Source organism: Saccopteryx leptura, chromosome 3, assembly GCF_036850995.1.
Source record: "Saccopteryx leptura isolate mSacLep1 chromosome 3, mSacLep1_pri_phased_curated, whole genome shotgun sequence".
In the NCBI taxonomy this organism is placed as follows: Eukaryota; Metazoa; Chordata; class Mammalia; order Chiroptera; family Emballonuridae; genus Saccopteryx; species Saccopteryx leptura.
This window is the reverse complement of record NC_089505.1, coordinates 67,317,198-67,345,164: the sequence shown is the minus strand read 5'-3', so window position 1 is coordinate 67,345,164 and position 27,967 is coordinate 67,317,198. Positions and strand designations below refer to the sequence as shown.

General features: G+C 52.6%; 1 protein-coding gene across 1 annotated transcript; it reads right to left on the bottom strand.

The window, feature by feature from the left end:
* Positions 1-568: 568 nt before the first annotated feature.
* KASH5 (KASH domain containing 5) lies at positions 569-26,147 on the bottom strand. The gene is made up of 19 exons (XM_066371914.1): positions 26,067-26,147; positions 22,747-22,885; positions 19,515-19,619; positions 18,822-19,008; positions 18,294-18,358; positions 17,221-17,287; positions 16,780-16,941; positions 16,143-16,260; positions 15,766-15,816; positions 9,885-9,962; positions 9,553-9,609; positions 9,195-9,254; positions 8,282-8,346; positions 8,041-8,128; positions 6,928-7,056; positions 3,774-3,832; positions 2,299-2,344; positions 888-1,141; positions 569-790 (listed from the first exon to the last, which is right to left on the bottom strand). The coding sequence occupies exons 2-19, from the start codon at positions 22,787-22,789 to the stop codon at positions 622-624; spliced, it is 1,803 nt and encodes a 600-aa protein (XP_066228011.1). The 5' UTR covers positions 22,790-22,885; positions 26,067-26,147; the 3' UTR covers positions 569-621.
* Positions 26,148-27,967: the final 1,820 nt, after the last annotated feature.

Sequence of the window (27,967 nt, the reverse complement as noted above, 5' to 3'; positions counted from 1 at the left end):
ACTAAGTGTTTGCGGAGTGAGCAAATGGCACATTGGTCCACTTTCCACTGGCAGTTTGCACCTCTGTAGACATGAGTGATGTGTCCCTTTCTGCCAGGAGAGGCACCTGGTCTCCCTTGCAGCTGGGGTAGGGACACCGAGCAGTCTGGCCAATAAGATATAAACACAGGTATGCTGACTCCAGGAAGGCTACTGCTTTTCTTTATAAAAAGAAGGGACACATCTGCTTCTCCCTGCAGATATGATGTATGAAGCTACAATGCCTGCTGTCCTGTGAGCAAGGGGGAAGGGTCAATAGGGCCACAGACAATCAGGGCGCTGGCCCCGAGGCCAGCCGTGGAGGCTGAGCTGTGGGCCCAGCCTGTTTGCCAGGCATGTGCTGTGAGGAAAACAAACCCCTAGCACTTACTCTGCTGCTGGGCGTGTTTAGTTACTGTTAAGAAATGGAGTCTCCAACATTAAAAAACCAAGAGACTTCATATAAAGACCCTATACAAGGGTGTGGATCCCAGAGTCCACAAGCTGGGGAATCCCGGATAAAAATGGCACAACAGGGATAACAGTAAAGAGAGCGTGAGGGGCTCAGTGGACTAGAGGTAGCTCTGAGGGCTGGGAGCTGGCTCACACTGCAGGGGGCCTGAGGTAGCAGAGCTGGAGGTGGGGCCAGGTGGGGGTTGGAGCTGGGCCCAGCAGCAGGACGGAGAGCAGCAGCAGCAGCAGTAGCAGCAGCAGCAGCAGCAGCAGCAGGAGACCCAGGACAGGCGCCAGGACCAGCGGGTGCTGAGGGACCCTGGTGGGGTGGCAGGACAGCGCTCAGGTGGGGCCCTGGAGAGCCTGTGTGCCCCGATGTCTGAGCACCCTCCTTCTGGTGAGGCCTTGGGGCTCACCTGAGCTGCTGTGGGTACAGCGGGCACAGGCAGAGCTGGCCCCAGGAGGGCCTCCTGACCGCGCCCAGCTTCTTTGTGACAGGCACGAGGGCTTGCTGCAGGGCAGGGCTGCTGGAGAGCAAGGTGGGCAGGGCCATCGCACTGGACTTTGTCCCCAAGGCCCTTCTCAGTTCCTGTGGGGCCTGGTTCCTCTCAGGAGGGCTTCTTGGAATGTCTCCAGGGTGAGGGTTTCTCGGAGAGATGGAGAGATCAGCCTGCAAGGACAAAGGAGGTGACAAACTTGAGACACTGGGTCCTGGACAGAAGTGAGCCCACGGAAGGGGGCAGAGCACAGCAAATGGCTCAGTGCAGGAGCCTCCCCAAAACACATGGCTCGGCTGGGGGCCCAGCTCTGCCAGCTGGCTGTGTCCTCTGTTGTCCCCTCACCCTTCCCCACCTGCAAGACAGGGACGCTGACGGCACCCCCCTCCCAGGCCTGAGGCAGAGACTGATTGAGCGAATGCGGGTGGGAGGGGTTCAGAACAGCGCCGGGCACATAGTGAGTGCTCAGGAACTGTGGGAGCTATTCAATTTGATTTCCACTTCCACTGGATTCTGGAAGAATCCAATCACAATAAAAATACAATAATAAAGAGTAACAGGACACCAGTCTCCCAGCCACCACCTTCACCACTGCCACTTACTGTGTCAGGCCTGGAGCCAGGACCTTTACAACATGGTCCTTAACCCCCATCCTGGCCCTGGGAGCAGGGTGAGATCCCTGTGCCAGCCAGCGGCCCAGGCTCCACCAAAGGTGTGGCAGGAGGTGGGTTTTGGGGCCAGGTTGCTCAGACAGACTAGTTGGGGACCCTGAAGGGTCTCAGGGGCCTGGAACAGAGCCTGGCACGTTTTTGGGCTCTCACACCTCAGCCAAGGACTGCAGGCTCCTCATCTGACCTTCCCTCCCTTCCTCTGCCTAAGAATGGGGATTATCACCTGCCGCTCTGAAGAGCAATGACCCAGAGTCTGTGGTGCTAGGCAGGGGTGTGCTGTGCTCCGAGGCTGGCTGGGGAGGGCCCAGCCCCTTCCTGTGTGTGGGCGCTTGTGCGTGTGCATTTCCGCAGTCCGAGGGTGTAGCCACCTCAGTGAGGCAAGTGGCTGGCGGCTGCAGCCTCTGTGCTTGGGGGGGGGGGGGGTCTCCTGGGAACGTTCTGGCCGCCCACTGGCCTGCAGGCCACCCCCCTCAACACCATCGTTCTCATTAGCTAAACAGCAAGGACCTTGTTATCTCTGGGCCAAATGATTTTTCTGTCTGCTCAGGGGAAGTGGGGGTGTGGGCTGGAGCTGGGGAGGGGCTGTGATGACATCAGTCCCCTCCCAGGGCCTAGAATAGATGTGGACTGGAGAGGGGTGCTGGGGACTGCCCACCTACCGTGACCTGGGTCTCTGCTTCCTCCTCTTCCTCTCCTCTGAGCAACCTGGGGAATGACAATGTCACTGTGAGCATCTTCCCTAGGCCCCCCGCCCATCTGCCCATTGAGTGGCTTAGAGGAACCTTTAAAGCTGAGGTCTTAAGGAGGAATGGGCACCATGGCTGGGTCTGGGTCCGTGACCTCAAAAAGGGTAAGAGGGTCTCTTCATATCACTGGCTTTCTCAGCTACGACTTTTCTGGTTGAAGCCCCAGCCTGGAGCCGCACTAGGAGCAGAGGCTCAGCCCGTGTAGACCCTGTCCCTCTTCGGGTCCCAGCTGCCTGAGTCCTTGAAATGCCTTTGTAGGGACTGAAGCCTCAAGCTGCCCAGCCTGGATGCCCCTGGGAGACTCGTATGTCCACAGACCAGCCATCACCTTGACTGGGGACAAGGAATCCAGCCCTCCAGTTTCAGATGCCGCACTTTCAGGATACAGCTGTTTCCTCAACTAGCATCTCAAAAGGCTGCCAACCCCTCTCAAGGTTCAAACCCTGTCCCGAGCCACTTCTAGGGCCACAGGATTTCAGTTCCTCCCTCCCACCCAGCTTCCCAATGTGTGCACCACCCTGCCCTGCCCAGGACACTCAGATGTCCAGCCCCTGGCCTGCTGCTGCTTGGCCCCTTCTCCCATCCATTTTCTGGTGACTGAGGGAAGGTCAAGCTCTGCAGCCCCCATCCCACCTATCGCAGCTTTCCCAGACAAGTCCAATTAGAGCCCAAGGCAGGCAGCCTCATTAGCTGCAACAGCCAGGAGTCTGAAGGAGGGGAGGGAGAGGGAGGCACCACAGGAAACCTGAGGCCCTGAGGCCAGGGCCCGAGGAGGGTTGGCGCAGACATCAAGTGCTTTCTCCATCCTCAAAGGCCTGTGCACAAGCCTTGTAACAATCCTGGGTGGGGGCTTCACAGCACTACACTTAAAGCTCCCAGCGCCTCTATCACACACAGAAGGACTGAGCGGGGATTTGAACCCCAGGCGTCTGATTCCAGAGCCTCCATAGTCTCCCAAACACCTGGGTGCTCTCCAGAGGCCCAGCCTGGGTCTCATTCATCCCAGCGTTCCCTGGAGGCTTTGGAGAGGCCTGTTCAGTGAGAGTGACTGAGTGACAGCTGTTTCACCTGCCTGACAACTATCTTCTTTTTTTTCTAAGCATCTCCTATACAAATCCTACTCCTGCAGGACCCCATTCAGGCATCGCCTCCGCAGGAAGTGTTCCCTCTGGCCCTGGTGGGGTCAGGTGCTGAATATCCTCCCAGAACTATCTAGGCTGGGAGTCACTGAGAGTAGGGCTGGGCCCAGAGCGCCTCAGCAGGAATGAATGAATGACCCCACCAGGGTCCCTCCATCAGGGCTGTTCCAGCTTTTATACTCTGTCTGTCTGAAAACCAGGTGTCACCCCCAGGCAGGGGGATAGCTCTGGGAGGAACTTGCTTCTTACCACATTGATTGCTCCTTCCGTCCTTCATGAGGGTATGCTGGCTCTCCCTGGAAGTTTCTCTGTGGGAAAAAAAAGGTTATGTCTCCTGGGCTGCAATGCCTCAAGAATTCATCATGTTCTTCAAAAACCTGCCTTGCTCTTGGGCCCCTTTCTCGTGGACAGCTCTACCATCCCCCCAGGAGCAGGAGTCAGAAACTGGAGCATTGTCCTGGACTCCACCAAGCCCCTTTCTTCTTCAGGACCTGGGACTCCAGGTCCCCCAAACTTCTCAAAAAGTGTGAGAGGCTTGTGATTTCCACTTGCGCCCAAAAGGGGCTCAATGTTCTCCTTTCAAACCCCACTCTTCTCCCAGGTTCCCAGGCTGGGATGGTCCTACCACCTGCTCTCCCTGAGGACCAAGGGCCCTCTCTGTTTTCTTCAGAGACATCTCATCCTATGGCCTCACTCAACTTGACGGTTTCCTGAATACATCTCTGAGGTCCAGCCTTGTGCTCCCCCGCCATGTCTGTCACCTCATAACATCACAAGTTCAGCCTTTCCCCTTTCCCTCCCTTCCCATCACCCTGAGCCCCAGCCCATTGGTCTGCAGCTCCATCTCCCCTGTCCCCATTCTCTCTGCCCACCCTCTTTTCTCCATCCAAAGGCCTGGCCTGGTTCGGGCTTCATCATCGCCCTCTGGGCCATCACCTCAGCCTCCTCCTTGGCCTCACACCCTCAGTCTCCACGTGGCTGGACCCAGAAGGGTCTTTCTGCACCCAGAGCTGCCCCTGCCCCCCCTATAGCTTAACGGAGAAAAGTACAATTTCTCAGCTTGATTGCCAGGGAGTTCCTTTCCTGATCCTGTCCCAGCCTCGTCTCTCACTACTCACCCTACTGCCCTCTATTCCCCAAGCATGTGACGTGGTTCACACCTCCACCTACACTGCGCCCACTGCCTGGAAGGCCACTCTTTCCTCACACAACTTAACTTCTCTCTCTTTTTATTCTTTTTTGTGATAGAGACAGAGAGAGAGAGAGAGAGGGACAGATAGGGACAGACAGACAGGAAGGGAGAGAGATGAGAAGCATCAATTCTTTGTTGTGGCTCCTTAGTTGTTCATTGATTGCTTTCTCATATGTGCCTTGACCGGGGGGCTACAGCAGAGCAAGTGACCCTTTACTCAAGCCAGTGACCTTGGGCTCAAGCTGGTGAGCCTTGCTCAAATCTGATGAGCCCGCGCTCAAGTTGGCGACCTCGGGGTTTCAAACCTGGGTCCTCCGTGTCCCAGTCCGACGCTTTATCCACTGTGCCACCGCCTAGTTAGGCTCTCTTTTTTTGTTCAAAATAAACTCAAATTTCAGTTTCCCTGTGATATCTCTTCCAGTCTCCCATCTGACACAGGTATACCCTGCTCTGGGATCCGCAGGGCACAGCACCACCTCTAGCACAGCGACCATCCTGCGCTGGGATGGCCAGTTGTGTGATCTCTCCACCAGGCCTCAAGAGCTAAGAGGCCTGAGTACTGAGTGACTCCGCTCTGCCCCCCAGGAGCCAGTACAGGTGGCAACCTGAGGCCTGGGTCAGTCTTCCCTGGGGTGGGGGTCTAAGAGCTCACAGCAGAAGCCCATTTCCTCTCTCTGAGGGATGCAGCTCTGCCCTCCATAAGCTCTGTGACAGAAGACACGTGATATCTCTGAGCCTTGGTTTCCCATGAGGGATGAGGAAGCCTATCTCTCAGAGGTCCTGAGAGAGGTAAATGAAAAATCAGGGCACTCATGTCAAAGAAAAACACAGAAGCTTCTCTCAACCCAGGGAAAAAGCAAGCAGAGAAGTGAGTCTCCTTTAAGGATGGCGAACAGCTTTCAACAGATTTCAAGACAACACAGGGTTGTTTACAGAGCTGCTAGCAATATTTCCTTTAAAAACAGTCGGCTGGCACTAATACATTAAAATCTCACTTGTTAGTTGTGCACATTAAAGATGCATTGTCTCAGTTATTTCCAATGATGTAATATTATTGTTCAGATAATTATAGAAGTCATGCCTAACCTGTGGCGGCACAGTGGATAAAGCATCGACCTGGAATGCTGAGATGGCCAGTTGGAAACCCTGGGCTTGGTTAGTCAAGGCACATACGAGAAGCAATTGTGAGTTGATGCTTCCCACTCCTCTCCCCTGCTTTTATTTCCTTCTCTCTCCTCTCTCTCAAATTAAGAAATAAAAATCTGAGCCTGACCAGGCGGTGACGCAGTGGATAGAGCATCGACTGGGATGCGGAGGACCCAGGTTTGAAACCCCGAGGTCGCCAACTTGAGCACAGGCTCATCTGGCTTGAGCAAGGCTCACCAGCTTGAGCCCAAGGTAGCTGGCTTGAGCAAGGGGTCACTTGCTCTGCTACAGCCCCCGGTCAAGGCACATATGAGAAAGCAATCGATGAACAACTAAGGTGCCGCAGTGAAGAATTGATGCTTCTCATCTCTCTCCCTTCCTGTCTGTCGGTCCTTATCTGTCCCTCTCTCTGTCTCTGTCACCAAAAAAAAAAAGTCATAAAACAATGGCTATTGTTCAGTTCAAGATTTCATAGTGGGTTTGCTAAGTAAATGCCTAACGTATCTTTACAGTCTCAAGAAGAACAGTTCATTTCCCACTCTAGTACCATTCTATTATTTTATTTTAAGATTTAGTAACTTTATTTTTTATTTTTCAATATAGTTTACTTTCAATATTATTTTTTATTGGTTTCAGGTGTACAGCATAGAGGTTAGATAATTGTATACTTTACGGGTGTCCCCGGAGTGTTCCAGCACCGATGTGGCCCTGTGTCGTAGGGAAGTAAAACTGACTAGACTCCCTGAGCTGCACTGCGCATGCCCATGGCTGCTTTGTCACTGTATGTCAGACCATTTGAAACAAGGTGATTTCTGACAGTGTTTCTTAAACAACAACAACAATAACAACCACAAAGGGATTTATGTGTTTGCTTTCTTCACTTTTGTCTACCACACTAGCAGGCTGGTATCCAGGGGCAGGGCTGGTGCCCTGTCTGTTTTGGGCTCTGTGTTCTTGTCATTCCTAGGTCATTTGCCTGCTGAATGGGGAGCAGCGCTGGCACATGGAGTCCCGAGCCCTTTGCCCAGCTCTGGACGCCACTGGTCACAGAGCACCTGCGCTCACCTGTCTCTCTGCTGCGGCTTCAGGCAGAAACTCGGCTTCCTCCTTGCTCTTGCTTTCCTCCATGTCCTCTTCCCACTGCCACACCCCACACAGAGGGTTGGAGAGATTGGCGACTGTCTCTTCCTGTTTCTGGGAGAGAAGTTGTTGAGGTCACGGAGGGCTGCTGTGAGGCAGGAGGCAGGTCAGAAGAGGGGTGGACAGGGGTAGTCAACCTTTTTTTTTACAGAGACAGAGACAGAGTCAGAGAGAGGGATAGACAGGGACAGAAAGGAACAGAGAGAGATGAGAAGCATCAATCATCAGCTTTTCGTTGTGACACCTTAGTTGTTCATTGATTGCTTTCTCATATGTGCCCTGACTGGGTTGCTACAGCAGACCGAGTAACCCCTTGCTCAAGCCAGCGACCTTGGGTCCAAGCTGGTGAGCTTTGCTCAAAGCAGATGAACCTGCGTTCAAGCTGGCGACCTCAGGGTCTCAAACCTGGGTCCTCTGCATCCCAGTCCGACACTCCATCCCCTGCACCACAGCCTGGTCAGGTGGTAGTCAACCTTTTTATACCTACCGCCCACTTTTGTGTCTCTGTTAGTAGTAAAATTTTCTAACCGCCCACTGGTTCCACAGTAATGGTGATTTATAAAATAGGGAAGTAACTTGACTTTATAAAATTTATAAAGCAGAGTTACAGCAAGTTAAAGCATATAATAATAATTACTTACCAAGTACTTTATGTCAGATTTTTGCTAAGTTTGGCAGAATAAATCTTTATAAAACAACTTACTATAGTTAAATCTATCTTTTTATTTATACTTTGGTTGCTCCGCTACCGCCCACCATGAAAGCTGGAATGCCCACTAGTGGGCGGTAGGGCCCAGGTTGACTACCACTGGGGGTGGAGATGGGCTGCGGGGTGGCATGGGAGGAGAAGGGGAGCTGGTGTGAAGCCAGGCGGGGAGTAGCTGGCGGCAGGACGCAGGGAGGGTCCGGCCAGGACTGGGTCAGGGGCAAAGTTAGGACAGACGGTCCTGAGAAGAAATGGGGTAGGGTTAGAGTCAGGGCTGGGTCAGAGTTGCAGCTTGAGGTGGGTTGGGGTGTTCCAGGCGGTGTTGAGCCCACCTGCCAAATGGCCTGGATCTCCATGCCCAGTGATGGGGGCAGCAGCTTGGTCCAGCCCACACTTCTCGCTTGAGCCTCTTTGGGTAGCCTGGCCACACAGAGGGGGAAGGCCTCAGTGCCTGTCCACCACCTGTCCCTCAGCCTGTGCTGGGGCCGCTACCCGCCACCCTGGGGCGGGAGGCTGGGGGTCTCTGCCCTTGGGCTCTCCTCCTGCCTCCTTCACCCCTCATGTTCCACTCACTCATCTGGCCCCATGTGGATCTGACTCAGCTGCTCCTCCAGGTGTGAGATTTCTAGCCTCAGTTCCTGCAAAGGAGGGAGTGAGGGACACCTGGCTTCCCATTCTTTCTCAACCCCCTCCCCTTCCAAGGTCAGCTCCACTCCCCTGACCTCTTTGGGCTCCTTGTGACACCTACTGCCAAGGGACATGGGGAAGAAAACAGTGACAGAAAGTTAGGAGGCCAAAGAGAGAGAGCAACAGGAACCCAAAAGGTAACCCTACCAGCCAGGAAAAGCAAGCAAAGGAAAGCAAGGCAGAGATGCGGGACAACAGAACACAAATGGACACAGATTCACAGCAAGGCAAGGGAAACATGAGGTCTAAGAGACTCAGGAAGACCAGGGACAGAAAAAAAGAAGGAGAGGAGAGGAGAGAGAGGAGAGAGAGGAGAGGAGAGGAGAGAAGAGGGGAAGGGAGGGGAGGAGAGGGGAGAGGAGGGGAGGGGAGGGGAGGAAGAAAGAAAGAAAGGAGGGAGAGAGGGAGGGAGGGAGGAAGGAAGAAAGGAAGGAAGGAAAGAAGAAAGGAAGGAAGGAAGAAAGAGAAAGGGAAAGACCAGGGACAGGCAGAGGAGTCCTCCTGAGAAAGTCTGGATCCAGAGAGGGGCTGATAAAACCTAAGTGATCCAAGCAGAGATGGTGGGGGTGAGGAGGGAGGACACCCACAGAGAATGGAAAACAGAGATGCACAGAGGGAGAGAAAAAGGAATAAAAGAGAAACAGTGAAAAGGCAGAGAAAGGTGGAAAGAGAGGGACACAGAGTGGAGAATAAGTGCAATGAGGAGACTGGCAGAGACGGAGAGCAGTAAATCTCGGCCACGGCAGAGTGGGCAGAGCGAGCCAGCAGGGGCCGAGGGTGGTGGGGGAGCCTGGGTTACCTGAGTTGTTGTTCTGTATTCTTCCAAGGTCTTGGCCAGACTCTCTGCGTGGCAAGTGCGCTGGGAAAGCCCAAAGCAGACTGAGACTGGGCCCAGCCCCACAAAGGCAATGAAGCTAGGAGTGGGGTGTTGGGGGGTGAAGGCAGGGTGAGCTTGGGGGAAGGGCTAGGGCCTGAGGGACAGCAGATCCTGCAAGGGCCATGCTTGTGACCTCAGGGAAATCCTCGGACCTCTCTGGACTACTTGCTTATCCAAGGATTAGGGCCAAGCAGGACTGCCCTTTTCCGACTCAACTCGGGGGTAAGAGACAGGCAGGTGCATATGGGGCCAAAGGTCACCCCCTCCCCGGGCCCCTCACCTCAGAGAGGTCAGCATCTCGTTGACAAATGAGGCGTTCACATTCATAGAGCTGCCACTGCCAAGGAAGGTGCCTGTCCATTTGTCCTGCCTCCCAGGACCCTCCCCAGCCATGCCTTCCCCAGGCCTGCCACTCCCGAAGCCCTCTTGTCAGCCTCTCTCCCGGTCTCTGTCATCAGCTCCACAGACAAGGACTTCAGCCAAATTGCCTGGCAGCCTGAAGGCTGGATGGAGCTCCCAGCTCTTACCAAGCCTCAGCGGCTGGGACTGGAGATGGTAAGAATGGCCCTGGGGGTGGTGGGAAGTTGTCAAGGCACTAGGGAGGGGTGGCACCTTCAAAGCATCCTTCTCCGTGGCCAGCTCCTCAGTCCTCCTCTTCACTCTGTCCCGCTCGGCCAGTAGCTTCCCATTCTGGAAGGAAGAACTCTCGGTCATGTTCACTTCAGCAAATGGCGATGCTAAGTCATCTGCTGACACTTTATGTGCATCAGGCCTCATGCTAAGCACTCTATATGTTTTAGCCTTCCGACCATCCTATGGAATTTTGGCTTTGATTCTCTCTGCATCAGTCCGTCCCCTCTCTGTAAAAATGGAGATAAGACAGGGCCTACTTCATGGGGTCACTGTGAGGATTAACTGAGCTATTTGCTAACATTTACTGAGCACCTTGAACGTGTTAACTCATCTTATCCACTGTTTTAAAAATAAAAGCAACTCAGACACAGAAAGGTTGAGGCACTTACCCCACGTCTACAGATGGTAATTAATGCAAATACATGTTAATAGCACAAAGCATTTAGAATAGTGCCTGACATATACCAAATGTTCAGTAAAGTATCTGTCTCTCAAAAGAAAAAAAAAAAGAATATAGTATCCCAATTTGTTTTTTCTCTGTCCTCCAAGTTGTTTGTTTTGTTTGGGATTTAAGCAGATTGTTTTTATTCTTTTTACTATTTAAAAAAATTTTTTTAAGCGGGAAAGAGAGACACACAGGAACAGACAGACAGGAAGGGAGAGAGATGAGAAGTATCATCTCATATTTGTAGCACCTTAGTTGTTCATTGATTATTTCTCATATGTGCCTTGACCAGGCTCTCCAGCCAAGTCAGTGACTCCTTGCTCAAGCCAGTGATGTTAGGCCCAAGCCAGCAACCTTGGGCTTTAAGCCAACGACCTTGGGCTCAAGCCAGTGACTACTATGATCCTACACTCAGACCAGCGACCCTACACTCAAGCCGGCGACCTTGCATTTTCAAGCTTGGGTCCTCAGCGTCCCAGGCTGATGCTCTGTGCACTGTGCCACCACCTGGTCAGGCTTAACCAGATTATTTTAAAGCAAATTTCAGGCATCATATTATTTCACATGTAACTACCCCAGCATTTTAATCTCCTACTTAAGGACATTTCCTTTAGCAAAACCACAATACCTACCATTATTACCCTTAACAAAATTAATAGTAATTCTTTAGTATCATCTTACACCCAATTTGTGTGTTTCTTTTTTTGACTAAGTTGTCTCCCAAATATTTCACACTTTGTTTGAGTGAGGATCCACAGGCTTTTGACTGAGATGTCTCAGTTGCATTTATCTGACAGAGATATCCCCCACCTTGCAACCCTGGCACTTTTTTGGGCCCTTCTTTTGTGGAAGCATCCAGGTGATTTGTTTTGTAGAATTGGTGCATTTGGTTTAATACATTCTCCTTCCCTACAGTGATGTTCACCATGTCCCTGCATCTTCATCATTTCCTGGCAGGTAGACCCAGGGCCTTGTCCAGACTCTAGTTCAAGTTTCTGACAGGCAGATTTGACGTGTGCTGCTCAGGAAGAATGTAATGTCTGGCTGTCCTAACAATGCTTTTACTGCCATCATCCCTAATTTTACAGACGAGATTGAGAATCAGAGAGGTTAAGAAACTTGGCCATAGTCACATGGTAAGTGGACTCAAACCCAAATCGAATTCCAAATCCTGCGCTTATAACCACCACACTGTCCTCTGAGCCAGATGGAGCCTTGTATGAGAATGAAGAACCAGTTTCATCCCGTGTCCCAAGGTCATCATTAGAGGTGGAAACCAAGATACACGCTGATGATAACGTGTGAGGTGGACTCTGACAAGGACTAGGGCCTGGGCCTTCTGGAAGCCCTAGAAGCCCTGAAGAGGGCCTTCCTGAGGAGGCAGTGCTGGGGCACAATCCTCAGGGGTGAGGCGAGTTATCAGGGAAAACAGGGGCCGGGGGAGGGGAGTGGGCAGGGCCAGCTATGAAATGGGAAAAGAATAAAATGGCCAAAATTCCATTCTTGAGTTTCTGGGCACCAAACCTAGCAAGTTGCACTGGGTATTTTTTTTTTTTTTTTACAGAGACAGAGAGAGAGTCAGAGAGAGGGATAGACAGGGACAAACAGGAACGGGAAGATGAGAAGCATCAATCATTAGTTTTTCGTTGCGCATTGAGACACCTTAGTTGTTCATTGATTGCTTTCTCATATGTGCCTTGACCGTGGGGCTACAGCAGACCAAGGAACCCCTTGCTCGAGCCAGCGACCTTGGGTCCAAGCTGGTGAGCTTTGCTCAAACCAGATGAGCCCACGCTCAAGCTGGTGACCTCGGGGTCTCGAACCTGGGACCTCAGCATCCCAGTCCGACGCTCTATCCATTGCGCCACCGCCTGGTCAGGCTGCACTGGGTTTTGATGTGAGGCAGTCACAGGGGAAAGCATTTCTGGGCATGGAGGCAGTAAGCTTTCCTCTCTACATCCCTCAACCTGGTGCCCCTGGGGATACCAGGGCCAGCTCCTCCTTCTCTCCAGCCTAGCCTGCCTGCAAGTCCTCCATCAGCTGCGCTCCTGTCCACTCGGTCTCAGTGGGCCTGGACTTCCAGGTGAAGGGCAGAGGAAGGACAGGCCAGGAATGCTGTGTCAACATCTGTCCACCTGGTTGGGATTTGCAGGCTGGATCCTGGGCTGGTTGGCAGGGAACCTGGCTATTCAGCCACTCCTGCCTTCTTCTGCAGAAACCTGAACCCTGCTCTGCAGGCTCTCCATAGGAAAGCTGAGTGTCTCTTACTCCAGCATTATTTCGCTGCAATTTGAGAACTTGATCTATAGATGCTCTGTAGGCAGTGGCCAGTGAGGGGAAAGGTGGAGGGGAGGGATCCAAGAATAACTCCAGTTATCGAGCGCCTAGGATGTCCCAGCTCAAGGCACTCGACCTGGTCGCAGGCCTTCTGGGCTGGGCAGAGACAGAGACTGCTGGCTGCCATTCGTTCTGCTATTCCTTCTTCTGCTTTTATTGGGGGCCCTCTCTCCATGTGGGCAGGGGGCTCTCAGCCTCAGCCTCGGGGGTGAATCAAGATGGAAATCTTGGCAAATTCGGGAACCCTGGCAGCGTGGCTAACCTGTAGCTGTTCTCCTCACCCTCCAGAGGCTGAGGATATCCTCCCAGCCTTGCTGGCAGCTGGCGTGGGGGGCAGGGAAGGGTGTCATGTCATCCACTTTCACCAGTGAGACGTCAGACAGGTCTGCTGGGGTGGAGGGAATAGTGGGCACTCCTGGAAAAGCTTCTCCTTCTGATGAAAAGAGAAACCTCGAAAGGAGCACTTGGGCCCCCTCACCTCTCTCAGTCCTGCTTTGAATAAGAACTTGAAGTCAGGAGCTATTGCAGCCTCCTATGATTAGGAGGCCACAGACAAACAAATAAGCCAAAGAGAATGCCAGACCAACCCAGAGACCTTCAAAACCTCTTGTTAATCATAGAGGCAGGTTAAGGTTGGTTGAGGTCCCGGGCGCAGAAGAAAATATTGGGCCCCTTAAAAAAGAGAGAGAAACAGGGAAAATAAAAATACACATTAACCACATTTTTAAATAAATAAAAAATATTATGTACTATTAGTGTTAAAATTGCACATATGAAACCAAACTTAGAAAAAAATATAGCCTGACCAGGTGGTATCGCAGTGGATAGAGCGTCAGACTGGGATGCGGAGGACCTAGGTTTGAAACCCCAAGGTCACCAGCTTGAGCGTGGGCTCATCTGGTTTGAGCAAGGGGTCACCAGTTTGAGCCCAAGATTGCTGGTTGGAGCAAGGGATCACTCAGTGTGCTGTAGCCCCTCGGTCAAGACACATATGAGAAAGCAATCAATGAACAACTAAGATGCAGCAATGAAGAATTGATGCTTCTCATCTCTCTCTCATCCTGTCTATCTGTCCCTATCTGTCCTTCTCTCTGTCTCTGTCACACAAAAAAGAAAAAAAAAGAAAAAAGTGTGAAGTTGGGGTTTTGTGGGGACCTTCAGAAGTCGGGGACCAGGGCGCGCACCCAGTGTGCCCGCCGTTAAATCCGCCTCTGGTTAATCAGCATTCTGGACCCATCGAGGCTGGGTTAACCACACCAAGGAGTGGTTTGGCTATAATCATTTGCCAGTTTGGTCAAAGAGATATAAGAGGGAGGTTCTGCCAGGGGCTTTAGGGAAAGTTTCTCCTTATTCTTCAAAGAAAAGAAGTTCTGGGAGGGAATTTTCATGGAAGAGCCAGAAAACAATAGTAGAAAATTTCAGATTTTAAAATAAAAGCCATATGCAGATATAGAAGAAAGATTGGGGATGGGGGGGGGGGGCGGTCAGGCAGAGTCAGTATCATTGCCTGAATGATAGACCTTTAGGGCTTGGGGAGGGGTGTAGGAGAGTTGAAAAGAACAACAGAGAAAAAATAGGCCCAAGCCCAAGGTTAGCTGTGAAGGGAGTAAGAATGGATGTACTTGAACCACAGAACCTCTGGGACATCTGGGAATCTGGGAATCTGAGGGAGGCGTCTCTCAACTGCGTGGCAGAACCAGCAAGGCATGTGAATACAGTACTAGAATAGAAACACTGTGTGAGTTGAGAAGGCCCAGTGATGCCCCTGTGGCCAGAGAGTCAAGGAAAGCAGTTAAGCCTTCTCTGTGCCCCTCGAAGGGTATAGAAGTGTCTGAGCGAGAGCCCCGGGGGGCTATCACTCACACAGGCAGTGACGACTGTATGTCCAGAGGCCAGAAGGCAATGCCAGCCTCCCAGTCGATGCCAGCATGCAGTAGTGACTAAGGCCAAGGACCAGATGGAACTACGAACATCAATCCTGTGACCAGCAGAGAGAACAGATGCTGAGTGAGGACCGCAGCCTCCTGGAGCACTCAGGTGCTGCCTGAGTCTCCAGTAACTTAGATGCCACCTTGTGGGGGATGGTGACAAGTTTCATCACCAAGTGATGAGTTTCGACTTCCACTTAAAAGGGATAGGTGAACCCAGAATTAACTCAGAGGATGTTTTCTGTCTCAGATGGAATGTGGCTTGAATTAGACATGAGGCTGAACTGGGCCTGTTCATATTATGTGCTGGGTCCTGGGCTAAAAGCAGTCATTTAATTCCCATAACAGCTCTGTTGAATAGATACCCTTCTCTCCTATTCTTAGAAAATATAACGAAGGCTCAGGAAGGGGCAGTCACATGCCTAAAGGTTGCCTGTCATGTAAGTGGTAGAGATGGGATTTGAATTCAGGGCTGACTTCAAGGTCTGTGTTCTTTCCACCACAAAAAAACACTAACACATATGTCCTAGCCAGGTAGCTTGGCATATTGCTCTGATATGCCAAGGTTGTGGGTTCGATCCCCAGTCAGGGCACATACAAGAAGCAACCAATGAATGCATAAGTAAGTGAAAAAGCAAATTGATCTCTCTCTCTCTCTCTCTCCCCCCCTCTCTCCCCCCCCCCCGTTCCTTCCTCTCTCTCTCTCAAATAAATACAAATTAAAAAAGTGATTAAAAAAACACTAATGTGTGAATAACACTAGCTAACCTTCAGTGGGCACTTCCCACCTGTTCTGCTTGTGCCTCAGGCTTTACAAGCATCCCTTGTTCACATCCCCCCAACCCAATGAGGGAGGTTCTGTGATTCTGCCCATTTTACAGGTGAGAACACTTATGCACAGAGAGGGCACCCATGCTGTGTCGGCAGCCTCAGCATAAGACAGGCAGTCCACCCACCGCCCTACGCTCTGGCCCACCGTGGCCATTCTAACATGCAGTGATGTGACCTTCAGAGACAGTCACACATGATGGGGATCCTGGGGTCTCCTTCACCAGACGGAAGGGTGTTTGGTCCGCAGGCTTCTGGAGGTGTCTGAGGCTCAGGGGGTAGGACAGGGAAGAGGCAGGGTGGGGCCTGGGCCTCAGCTCACCTCCTCCTGAAGAGCCTCCCTCTCAGCCACTAGGTGCTGCTGCTCCTTTTCCTGCATGACCCCAGAGAGAGGACAAAAGCTTAGTTTGGGGCTTTCTTGTCCCCACACTGCCCTTCGCCCACCCCTGGGATCACAGGTCAGGCCAGGGTCACTGAGGATCAGGGCTGGGGAGCCCTGATAGTTACTGTTGTCCCCTTTGTCATCAGAGAGATGGCCAGTAGACCTGGCCTCAAAGTCTGAGGCAAGCAGGACCTGGAGTGATGGTGGAAGCCCAGGTGACCTCTGCCTCTTCCCAGCCTATAGCGAGGCTCTGCCATGCAGACTCCAAGAAAGGAGGAAGGAAGAGGAGACCTATGTGCCCCTTGCCCAGAACCTACCATCTGCCGGGCCTGGGCCAGGAGACCGCGATTCTGCTCCTCCAGGCTCTTAGCCAGACTCTTCAGGTCCTCCAGCTCCTCGTCTACAGTCTTGGCCAAGTGCAGAGCCTGTTGAGTACTGAGTGGGGGCAGGACATGCGGGCCCTGAATAGAGGAAGACGGAGACCACGGAGAGAGATCCACCCAGAGAGACAGAAGCAACAGAGAAATCTCAGACACAGACCTAGAGGAGAATGGAGACCCACAGAAAGGGGGACAGAGACTCAGAGAAAAAAGGGTGGAAAGAACTGAATATGGGGGACAGAGACTAAAAGACTACGGGGTAGGTCAGTCCTCAAGAGTGGGAGACTAGAATAGGGGGAACAAGACAGACATGAGGAAGACAGAGCACAGGGAAAGAGATACGCGGCTGAGATGGAGAATCAGAGAGGGAAGAATAGAGCGAAGTCCGAACTCTAGAGGCTGAAAGACAAGAGCCAGGGAGACAGAGAGAGAAAGACAAAAGGCAGGAAGAGAAGGAAAGGACAGGTGTAGGGCTGCAGACACAGAGCAGAGTGCAGAGAGAGCAGCGAGCGAGGCTGTTCCAGAGGGACACGGGGTCACAGGACAGAGGACAGAGGACGCAGGCCCAGCCCACCTGCGGAGCTGCTTGCGCAGGGCCAGGATCTCCTCCCCGAGGCGCGCAGACCCCTCCTCAGCCGTCTCCACGCTGTGCTGCAGCTTGGCATTCTCCCCAGCCAGCCTGCGGTTGCTGAGCTCCAGGTCTTCCAGGCTGCTCAGCAGGTCAGCTGTGCCGGGTCTGGGGGCAGGGAGGGCCAGGGTCACCACCCACAGCCCCAGCCTCCTTTCCCAGGCGGGGGTAGGTGAGGAGGCTGGTGGGGAGAGAAGCCGTTCTGGAGGAGGAGGAACAGGAGACCGCCCCGCTCTCCCTGAGTGGTCGGCACAGCTGTCCCTCACCCACACCCACACCCACACCCACACCCACACCCACACCCACACCCACAGGACCCCAAACCCTAGCCAGGCCCCCAGCAGGCACGGGCAGGGGAAGGGTGGAGAGGGGCCTGAGGATAGGTACGGCTCAGGTCTGGGGTCTTCGCCTCCGAAGCTCTCCAGGTTGGCTGGTTCCTCAGAATCAGGGCATCCTGGAGGGAGACAGAGGGTAGTGGCCTCCCCAGTGACTCTAGATGTCCGGGTGAGCCAGGACTCTGGGCTTGGTCCCTGGCTCCCACCCTCAGCTCTGGGTGATCCCAGGGCTGTAATTACATCCAACATCAACAAAGCCCAGCTGGATCTCCCAGAAAGTCCTGTGATTTCCATGCTCAATGCCAGGCAGCACCCTGACTGTCCCCGAACCTGTTCCTCCTTCTGGTTCCCCCACCACCACCTGGATCCTTTGCTCCTCGCACACCCCCCACCCAGGTCTACCAGGGCCTCAGCCTTCTCCCCCTCCTCTCTGACTGTCTCTGCTTCACCCTCCTCTCTGTTCCCACACCCCATCCTGGCTCAGGCCTCACATCTCCCCCTAGACCCTCACCACAACCTCCACCCCAGACTCCTGGCCTCCAGCCTCTCCCTTCTGTCCTCCCCCACACACACAGAACTGACCCACCTCCCCCAATCACAGCCCTCCCTTGGCCCCCATGCCCAGTGGGAGGAGGCACAAGGAAAGCCAAGTAAGCTCTATTTTATTTGCTTTTGTTTTTGTAAGGCTGGAGAAATACAGCATAGACACTTGTCTATGGAGCACCTCCTGAGTGTGAGGTCCTAGGGAAACAACAGTGAGCCAATCAGCTAACCGAACAGGTAACTAATCAGATCAGATTTCTGCAGGAAAGGAATGCAGGTCTGTGAGTGTGTGAGTGTGCAGAGCGAGGGACACCTAGAGAGGTGGACGGAGCCTGGTAGGCTCTATCAGAGAGCTGGTGTTAGGAGGGGCTTTGGAAACAACCCGAGAGGAATAAAACTCCCAAAGCTCAGGGAAGGTGGGGAGGCAGTCATGGAGATGCCTAGGAAGCCAAACTCACAGCTCCAGGCTACAACAAAGGTCCCTGGGGTCCCACTCTATCCCCTGTGCTGTCTTCAAGTGGGAAGTTCCCCCACTGCCTGACCCTGGGCCAGCTTGCTTCATTCTATGTATAGTACTCTTACCAGATGGCAGTTGCTGGGAGGTCAATGCCCCCTTGAAGGCGGTCTCCTCTTCTAGCTCTAATCCTCTATATCAAAGGGATGAGGCTTAGAGCCCCCTGCAGCCACTGGGTGAACCCAGCAGGGGGGTTTTGGGTGGCTGGAGGAGGGGCCAGGTTAGGTGAGAGCACAGCGGGGAGAAAGGTGAGGCCAGATGGCAAGTGTCTGGGGCCAGATGGAGAAGCAGGAGGGCAAGGACTGGGATGGGAGAAGGGATGGTGAGGGGCATCTGTTGGCCCCCCATCACCCCCCTTTCCCCGCTTCCAGACCCTTCTATTTCTGCCTCCCAGGTCCCCTTCACCTCCACGACCAGGTACTTTGCCCTTAGACCCTCTGCCACACCCCTGCCCCATCTCTTCACTTTTTCTCTCCTCAGCCTCCTTCCAACCACAGGAGGTCCCTGGGCCCAAAGGGTGCTGGCTGCAGTAAGGAGGTATGAGGTTAGATCTTAGGAAGGACTTCCCAGGTAAGGGTGGAGGTACAGGGACCCACCCATCCAGCTGACAGGCAGTGATCCAGTCCCGCATGACGACCAAGAAGGTATCCAAGTCCACAGTGGCCTGAGGGCCCTCCCCATTGGGGTCCAGGCTATAGGCCAGTGTTCGGAGGCGTGCATCCTGGGGTCCCTGTCCTGTCACAGCCTCCAGGTAGGCTAATATGCGAGTCACAGCCACAGAGCCTGGGGACAGAGCATGCTGTGAAGGAATCTGTGGCAAGTAGGGGTGGGGAGGGAGTTGGGGATGTTAGGATGTCACTGGCTGGGTTGTGGCACCCCTGCACCACAGCCCAACTGAGACAACTTGGGCAAGTCCTTTCCCCACCTGAGTCCACTTTTTCACCTGGACCTTTTCACAAGTCATCGCCACCTCAGAGGGTGGACCAAAGAGGACCAGCTGTGTCCCCCCCAGGCCCACAGTGGCTGCCCTCCCTCCCTCTCCCAGGCCCCAAGACCCCACCCTCCTCCCTTAATGTCCCCCCAGTTTTCTTCCCCTCAGTGTCCTTGCCTGAGAGGCTTCCATTCCCTTATACATTCCTTTCTGAAGCTTCCCTCAATCACCCATGTCCTATGAGAACCCTGAGAAGGGCTGTAGCCCATCCTCCTCTCTATGGCTCCCCAGTTCCCAGCCCCCCATCTTTGTCCCTTATTATTCCTTATCTCTCCCATGCGGGTCCTGTTCCTGCCACCTGTCCTCTGGGGGTCACAAGCTTCAAACGTGGAGTTGAGTATTTGCTCCTCTAAGCTGAGCCGAGTCCCTGGGTGCTCTTCCTTGGGCCGGTCCCAGAGGTGCACTGAGGAGACAAGAGGGCCAGTCACCCGTGAGGAGAGAAGAGGAGTAACCTGGGCTCCTGCAGGAGAGGAAATTCATTCAGAGCTGCCTGGGGTTGGGGCTCGCAGGGAGCAGCAGGAATCTTTGTGTGAGGGCAGCAACATGAAGGCCTGTGAACTGCCTCCCTGCCCCCCACCCTGGGGATGTGGGGCCCATCTTTCAGGCCAAGAAGTCCCCCTTCTCCCCCACGGTCTGATCCTTTGTGTCCAATCTTCTCCAGAGCCCAGATAACTGAATGAAGGATCACCCTTTCCTCCTCTCTTCCCCTGCCTCCCAGATTCAGCTCAGAGGGGTGTAGAAGTGGGGGAGGGCGAAGAAGAGAAGACGCTGGGAGAAGCTGAGAGTGAAGGGTGGCCCAGGAGCCAGGAACAATCCGATAACATTCGGGCAGCCTGGATCGATTCTGCCTGCTGCATCTCCGGTCTCCTGGCCTGCCTGCTGGGCAGGGTCTCTCTCCTCTCACCATCCCCAGTAGACTCAGGCGTTATGGGAGCTCAAGGCCAGAGGCTTGGAGCCCAGAGGCACTACTGTGGGCAAGTTGCTTCTCTTTTTGGAGCCTCAGTTACTCCACCAGTAAAATGGGGGTGGGGTGGAGTGCTCCCCTTCCCCAGGGCTGGAAGGGTTAGGTCTGTGTATGTGAAGAGCACTCACGCACAGACACATGCACACAATGTTCATGTCCTAGGGTCTGCTTGTCCACTGCTGTATCCACAGTGTCTGCACATAGTAGGCACTTAATAAATGCTCCAAGGTATGAGAGGAGATCCTCTACCCCAGGAGCCAGTGGGACAGCTCAGCCTCTTTCCCAGGGCTGGATGTGACCTTTAAGACTCCCTGGACAGGCCTGACCAGGCGGTGGCGCAGTGGATAGAGCATCAGACTGGGAAGCGGAGGACCCAGGTTCGAAATCCGAGGTCGCCAGCTTGAGCGCGGGCTCATCTGGTTTGAGCAAGGCTCACCAGCTTGAGCCCAAGGTTGCTGGCTTGAGCAAGGGGTCACTCAGTCTGCTGTAGCCCCCCAGTCAAGGCACATATGAGAAAGCAGTCAATGAACAACTAAGGAGCTGCAACAAAGAATTGATGCTTCTCGTCTCTCTCCCTTCCTGTGTCTGTCCCCTCTCTCTGTCTCAAAAAAAATCAACCAAAAAAAAAAAAAAAAAAGACTCCTTGGACAGCTGGGTATAGCAGCGGGCTGAGCACAGGCTTCAGAGTGTGGCCGACCCAGGGGGTAACCCGGTAAGGGACTCAGCCTCTCTGAGCCTCAGTTTCTTCCTGTGGAAAATGGCAGTGGTGTTCCCTCCCTCTCAGAAAAGAAATGAGATAAAACCTGGACAGGCCGTTGCAGAAGGCCTGGCATGTGGTAGAAGCTCAGTAATAGAATCCAACATTTATGTGCAGCTTCTTCTGAGGGTTTAACACAGAACACGGGCTGCTCTTATCAGCCCACTTTACAGGTGAGGAAACTTAGGCCTAGAGAAGTTAGGAACTTGCCACGGTCGCCTGTTCAACATACAAGTGCCCTTTTTCATCTCTCTAATTCTTTACGGGTTCTTTGCAGTGAGCTCCAATTCAAGCCCCTCGGATTTGAACCCGTGCTCCTTGGGAGGGGAGCAGGAATCCACAGTTAGGGGAGACACCAGGGCTTGTGCCCAGGGCTTTCATTGCACTCCTGTTTCTTCCTGTTGCTGTGCTCCCACGATATGGAGGAGGACCCTGAGGTCTGAGTGAAGTCAGCTGCCCAGGGCCGCTTAGCCCGGGAGAGCAAGCCACAGTCAGCCCAGGACTGTGGTTACCGACCTCATGGGGTCCGAGGAAGATCTGCAGGTGTCTACAGTCTCTCCCCAGGGCCCTGCAGGAAGCTGTCACTGTACTTTCTGTTCTTCTCTTTCCTTCATTTCCTTCCTCAGTATTTCTACCTCTCTCTCTCTCTTTGCCTGTCCTTCTCTAGCTTTTTCCTTGACTCTTTCTCTCTGTCTTCCTCCCCATCTCTCTCCCCCGTGTCCTGCCTTTCTGTCTCCATTTCCTTCTCTGTACTTCTCTTCCCTTATCTCTGTGACTCTCTGTTCCCTGAGCCTTCTCTCTCCTTCCTCTGCTGTCTGTCCCTACCCCCCCCACCCCCAAGCCTTTCTCTGTCTCTATCTCTCCTGGGTGTGTTCTTGCCTTTCCTTCTGGAGCCTCTCAAAGCTGGCTCAGCCCTGGCCAACGGCTTCCTCGGTGGCCGCACGCCCTCTGCTGGTGCCAGCGAAGTTTAGATGTCGGTCACTCGGTCAGTAGGCCCTCGGGTACCCACACACAGGTGTCTGCCTACCTTCCAACCTGAAAAGCCTCCTGTAGCCACAGTTTCAAGCCTGGAGTCCCAAGACAAGACTCAGGTGCGGATGTTGCTGGATGCTGGGAGCCTCTAAGAAAGGGGCCCTGCCTTTCCCTGAGGGCAGGAGCCTCCTCCCCCATCACAGTGGGCTCCCCACTTAGCAGATAGGTATCTGAGAGGGAAACCTGGGCTCTTCCTCCGGGAGCTGGCTTTCCCAGCATTTGGTTTGCATCCAGACAATTCAAGGACAGTCACCAAGGTTCCACTATGTGTCAGGCATTGTTCTAGGGTCGCGCCTCACCACATGCAGTTTGTGAGTACTTGAACAGTGGCCAGTGTGAGCTGAGTATAAAGCACACACCAGATCTTAAAGACTTAGCAGGAAAAAAAGAAATGTTTTTTTTTTCCAACCCATTTTTATATTGATTATATATGTATGATACTATCGTGGGTATGTGAGGTTAAATAATATCTATTATTACCATTCGTTTTACTTGTTTCTTATTTCTTTTAAATGTGGTTACCACAAAATTTAAAATTATGTTTATGGTTCACATGTTGAACAATGCTGCTCTAGGCATTGGAAATACCAGAGTGAATAAAACAGCCCCTGCCTGGTGGAGCTCAGGCTCCAGTGGGTGAGAAAGAGAGTAAACAGACAGACAAACCCCTTGTCAGTGCTGTGAAGAGAGGTAGAGTCCTGAGTCACAGCCTGGTGCCCGTTCACCCACTCCTTCTCCCCCCCCCCCACTGGGGGGCAAAGGGGCCCAACCACCTACTTGGTGTAGCGGGGTCACCTGCGGGGCTCTCTGATAGGTCCATAGGCCACCTTCTGTTGCTCCACAACTGCTGGTAAAGTTAACCGCCTCTCTCTGTCACAGGAAGGGACCAAAAAGGGATTGGCTGCTCTGAGAGCTCCTGGAAGGACAGCAGTGGAGAGGCCTCCTCAGACCAGCCACCCCAGAGTGGCGACCAGCCTTGTCTTACCAGTGTCCCCGGGCCATTCTGCGTTCTCAGAACCTGTTTGCCCACCCCTGCCTCCATCACAACAGGTCCTGCTCAGACCTGTTTTACTGATTGGAGGTGTGGGCTGGGAAAAGGGGGACCTGAGGAGTGGGTGGCAGAGATCAGAGGGGAGGGGAGCTAGTGGGTAGGAGTCACTGCCTCTGCACCATCCCTCCTCCCCACAGCTGGTCAAGTCCCCAGCTCTGTCTTTTCTGTCCAGTGACTGACTCTACCCTGTCCCTTCTCTCTTTCTCTGTGGTCCAGGCTCCAGCTTTGTTCTCGCCCCATGGGCCCTCAGAGCAACCTCTTACCTGGCCTCCTGGCCTCCAGTCTCCCACTCAAGTCCATCCCCAAAGGGCCCCAGAGCTGACCTGCCCTTCCCCAGCTCACGTTCTTTCATGGCTCCCCAGCTTGCCATAGACAGAGCCTAGACCCTGGACTCAGCATCAAAGGCCTTGCATGGCTCGTCCCACCCATCTCCCCATCCCAAATCACACTAGCTGCTCCAGTGACTCCCTACTGCGTGCTGTCCCCCAAACTGCACTTGCTGTTCCCACCCCTGGTTTCCTGCCTGGGACACCCTCCTTTCCAGTCCTTCCTGTCTCAGCTCACATGTTCTCTCTTCCAGGAAACATTTCTAAATGAGGTGCTGTCTCTGGGTTCCCAACCACCCTAGGCTACTGACATCCTTGCTATATTAGCCTGTATTTGGAACTGTTAGCGTACCACTCATTGGACCCCATCTCTCTCCCTGGCTCCCTAGTGTCCTGAGGACTAAGTTCTAGCCGCTCTGGCTGGTGTGGCAGTGGTTCCTGTGGCCCCTCATTCTCATCATAACTATCTGCCCATGTTCCTCCCAGGCCAGCCCACACTGTAGCACCATTCTCCCTGCCCTGGCCCACAGTTCCCTGGGAGCCTTCTGAGTCACTGGAGCAGGGAGGGACTCCCTCTTCTGTGCCCCCAAAACGCTCTGTGCCACCTCCATTATAACCAAGTTGACCATGCAATGTCTTATCCCAACTCCAGGACACTTTCAAAAGTGAAAAGGACGCTATAATAATTACACTGGACAGTGGTGCCCATCGCACTGAACTGGCTGGCACACTGGGGCGGATGACCAACGCAAGGACCCCTGGAGCCTGTCTGTCCTCACCCTACCTGCTTAGCTCCCCTTTGCTCACCAAGCACTCCCCACACTCTGCTTTCCCTGGCATCAGATAGGGTCACTTTTTGGTGGCTTTTAGAATGTCCTAGAAAAAGTGGTCTTTTAACATTTTATGAACTTGACTCCAATGGCAAGAGAAGTGAAGGCAAAGATAAATGAATGGGACTACATCAGAATAAAAAGTTTTTGCTCAGCAAGAGAAACTGATATCAAAATAAACAGACAGCCAACTAAATGGGAAATGATATTTTCAAACAACAGCTCAGATAAGGGCCTAATTTCCAAAATTTACAAAGAACTCATAAAACTCAACAACAAACAAACAAACAATCCAATAAAAAAATGGGAAGAAGACATGAATAGACACTTCTCACAGGAAGAGATACAAATGGCCAACAGATATATGAAAAAATGCTCAGCTTCATTAGTTATTAGGGAAATGCAAATCAAAACTACAATGAGATACCACCTCACACCTGTTAGATTAGCTATGATCAACAAGACGGGTAATAGTAAATGTTGGAGAGGCTGTGGAGAAAAAGGAACCCTCATTCACTGTTGGTGGGACTGTAAGGTAGTACAACCATTATGGAGGAAAGTATGGTGGTTCCTCAAAAAACTGCAAATAGAACTACCTTATGACCCAGCAATCCCTCTACTGGGTATATACCCCCAAAACTCAGAAACATTGATACGTGAAGACACATGTAGCCCCATGTTCATTGCAGCACTGTTCACAGTGGCCAAGACATGGAAACAACCAAAAAGCCCTTCAATAGAAGACTGGATAAAGAAGATGTGGCACATATACACTATGGAATACTACTCAGCCATAAGAAACGATGACATCAGATCATTTACAGCAAAATGGTGGGATCTTGATAACATTATAAGGAGTGAAATAAGTAAATCAGAAAAAAACAAGAACTACATGATTCCATACATTGGTGGAACATAAAAATGAGACTAAGAGACATGGACAAGAGTGTGGTGGTTACCAGGGGTGGGGGGAGGGAGGACAGGGGGAGAGTTAGGGGGAGGGGGAGGGGCACAGAGAACTAGATAGAGGGTGGCAAAGGACAATCTGACTTTGGGCGAGGGGTATGCAACATAATTTAATGACAAAATAACCTAGACATGTTTTCTTTGAATATATGTACCCTGATTTATTAATGTCATCCCATTACCATTAATAAAAATTTATTAAAAAAAAAAAAAAAAAAAAAAAAAAAAGAAAAAGTGGTCTTTTGAGGAGAGACCTTCCAGGGTTCGGATGAAACTGGAGGGCGCATAACGGGGGCAATGGCCCTGGAACCTGAGTGAGAAAGGGTGCCTGCAAGGGTGCTGACAGGCCCCGGGGGCTTCTGACAGGGTTGGGGGGCCAAATTCCTGGCGAAGGGACCAAAGGAGGTCCTGGTCAAGCTCAGGGTCTTCGGCAGGTGGGGTCTGGCAGGACTCAGGCAGCAGCTCTGGGAATGTGAAGGGCGCCTGGATTTTAGGTGGTCCCTGACTGGAACTCCGGGGAGTCGCTGATCTCGGGGGTCGGGGTTAGGGGGTCTCTGTGTGGATTTGAGAGCTTTCTGGTATTTGGGAGGGAAACCTGCCAGGATTTCTGTGGGTTTCACAAGATTTCTGACAGGATTTGGTGCGTTTCTGATAGGATGTAGGGAGGGAGAGGAACGGGATTTCAGGGGAGTCTCTGAGAGGCTTTTTAAGTCTGAAAATTTCAATTAGATTCGGACCAGACTTCGGGGTCATCTGTAAGGTTTCTTGGTGGGTTCCTTTCAGTATATCTGAGGGGACTCGGTCAGAATTTCAGGAAGACTTTTAAACAAGATAGGGAAGGCCCTGATATTGGGGGCTTTGCCAGGATTTCAGGGAAAGTTCTCACAGGCTGCTCTGAGGAGCCTCGCCACAGCCAGGACGCACCTGGGGCCACGTTCCACTCTGAGGACACAGGCAAGGGCCACGAACTTGACAAACGGCAGCTGCTCCCGACGGCGGCGCTCAAGGCAACTCTTACGGGCAAAGCTTGCGCTCGGCGACTAAACCCCGCCCCGCCTGGGTTCCTCCCTAGGCGCACGCGCATGCGCACATCGAGGGGAGGTGCACGCGTCTGGTCGGTTACCTGCAACAGCGAGGCTGCGCATGCGTAGAGCTGCCCCGTCGCACGTGCCGCCCAGGAAGATGGGCGTCTGTGTATTGGCTGAGGGTGTGAGGGCTGGAGGGATTGCCCGCGGTAGGGGAAAAGACAGGAGGCTTCATCTTCGGCTCTGGGTTTTACTCTGCGGCTCCACGCTTCGGTGAAATAGGCCAAAGAAAAGGGGAGTTGAACTGAGAATCTCCTTGTCAACCCCTACTTGTCAGCTACCAAACCGTGGCCCAAATTTTTCCCTCTGTTCCGTGACAGGCTGACCCCGTCACCCTCACAATATTGCCCTGCTGACTGCCGCACCACTGCGGCGCGCCTTTGTGGCTCCAGTTACGACGTATTAACAGATCCCCGAAGGACTCTTTCCAAACTGTTCCATTTACTCCTCTTTAGAAGAAAATGCAGACAAAGTATTTTCAGCTTTTTTGGCTAGAGAGAGGAAGATATTATATCCAAAACTGACTCCCAAGAAGGGGGATTTGGGACAAAGGATGGCCCAACCACTCAACCTCTCTGCTAGCTCATACTATCCACTTTCTAGTGATCGTCACAACACGTCTTAAACATGACACATTCTATATCTGCGTTCTGTCACCACCACTGGAATGTGAGCTATATGCAGTAGGAGACTGGGAGCTAGAACATGCCCGGCCCAGTGTGGGCACTCAAAAAAAAAGTTGAATTTATACCCCTTAAGTGACAGGCAGTGTGGAATGATAAAGTTGTGGGCTTGGAGTCATTCTTAGGTTTTTTGTTTGTTTGTTTGTTTGTTTACAGAGACAGAGAGAGAGAGAGAGTCAGAGAGGGATAGACAGGGACAGACAGACAGGAACAAAGAGAGATGAGAAGCATCAATCATTAGTTTTTCGTTGGGCATTGCAACACCTTAGTTGTTCATTGATTGCTTTCTCATATGTGCCTTGACTGCGGGCCTTCAGCAGACCGATTAACCCTTCGCTCGAGCCAGCGACCTTGGGTCCAAGTTGGTGAGCTTTTGCTCAAACCAGATGAGCCCACGCTCAAGCTGGCGACCTCGGGTCTCGAATCTGGGTCCTCCGCATCCAAGTCCAACGCTCAATCCACTGCGCCACCACCTGGTCAGGCTCATTCTTACATTTGAATTTTGGCTCCATCACTTCCTAGCTGTGATTATGGCACAGTGGCGACTCTCTCTGAGCCTCAGTTTTCCGGCCAGAAATGGAGATAATTGCTTCTTAGGTTACCTTGAGAACTCAGGGTGGTAATCCTTGTTAATAATTATTATTTTGGCTATTAGATGGTGGCAATGCCTGAGAAAGAACCTGTTTAGCAGGTGATGTGGTGAGTGGTTACAAAAGATGGAATCAGACTAACTGGGAGGTGGCGCAGTGGATGGAGCGTTGGACTGGGATACAAAAGACCCAGGTTCGAGACCCCGAGGTCTCCAGCTTGAGCGAGGGCTCATCTGGTTTGAGCAAAAGCTCACCAGCTTGGACCCAAGGTCACTGGCTTGAACAAGGGGTTACTCAGTCTGCTGAAGGCCCGCAGTTAAGGCACATATGAGAAAGCAATCAATGAACAATTAAGGTGTTGCAACGCGCAAAGAAAAACTAATGATTGATGCTTCTCATCTCTCTCGTTTCCTGTCTGTCTATCCCTCTCGCTGACTCTCTCTCTGTCTCTGTAAAAAGAAGAAGAA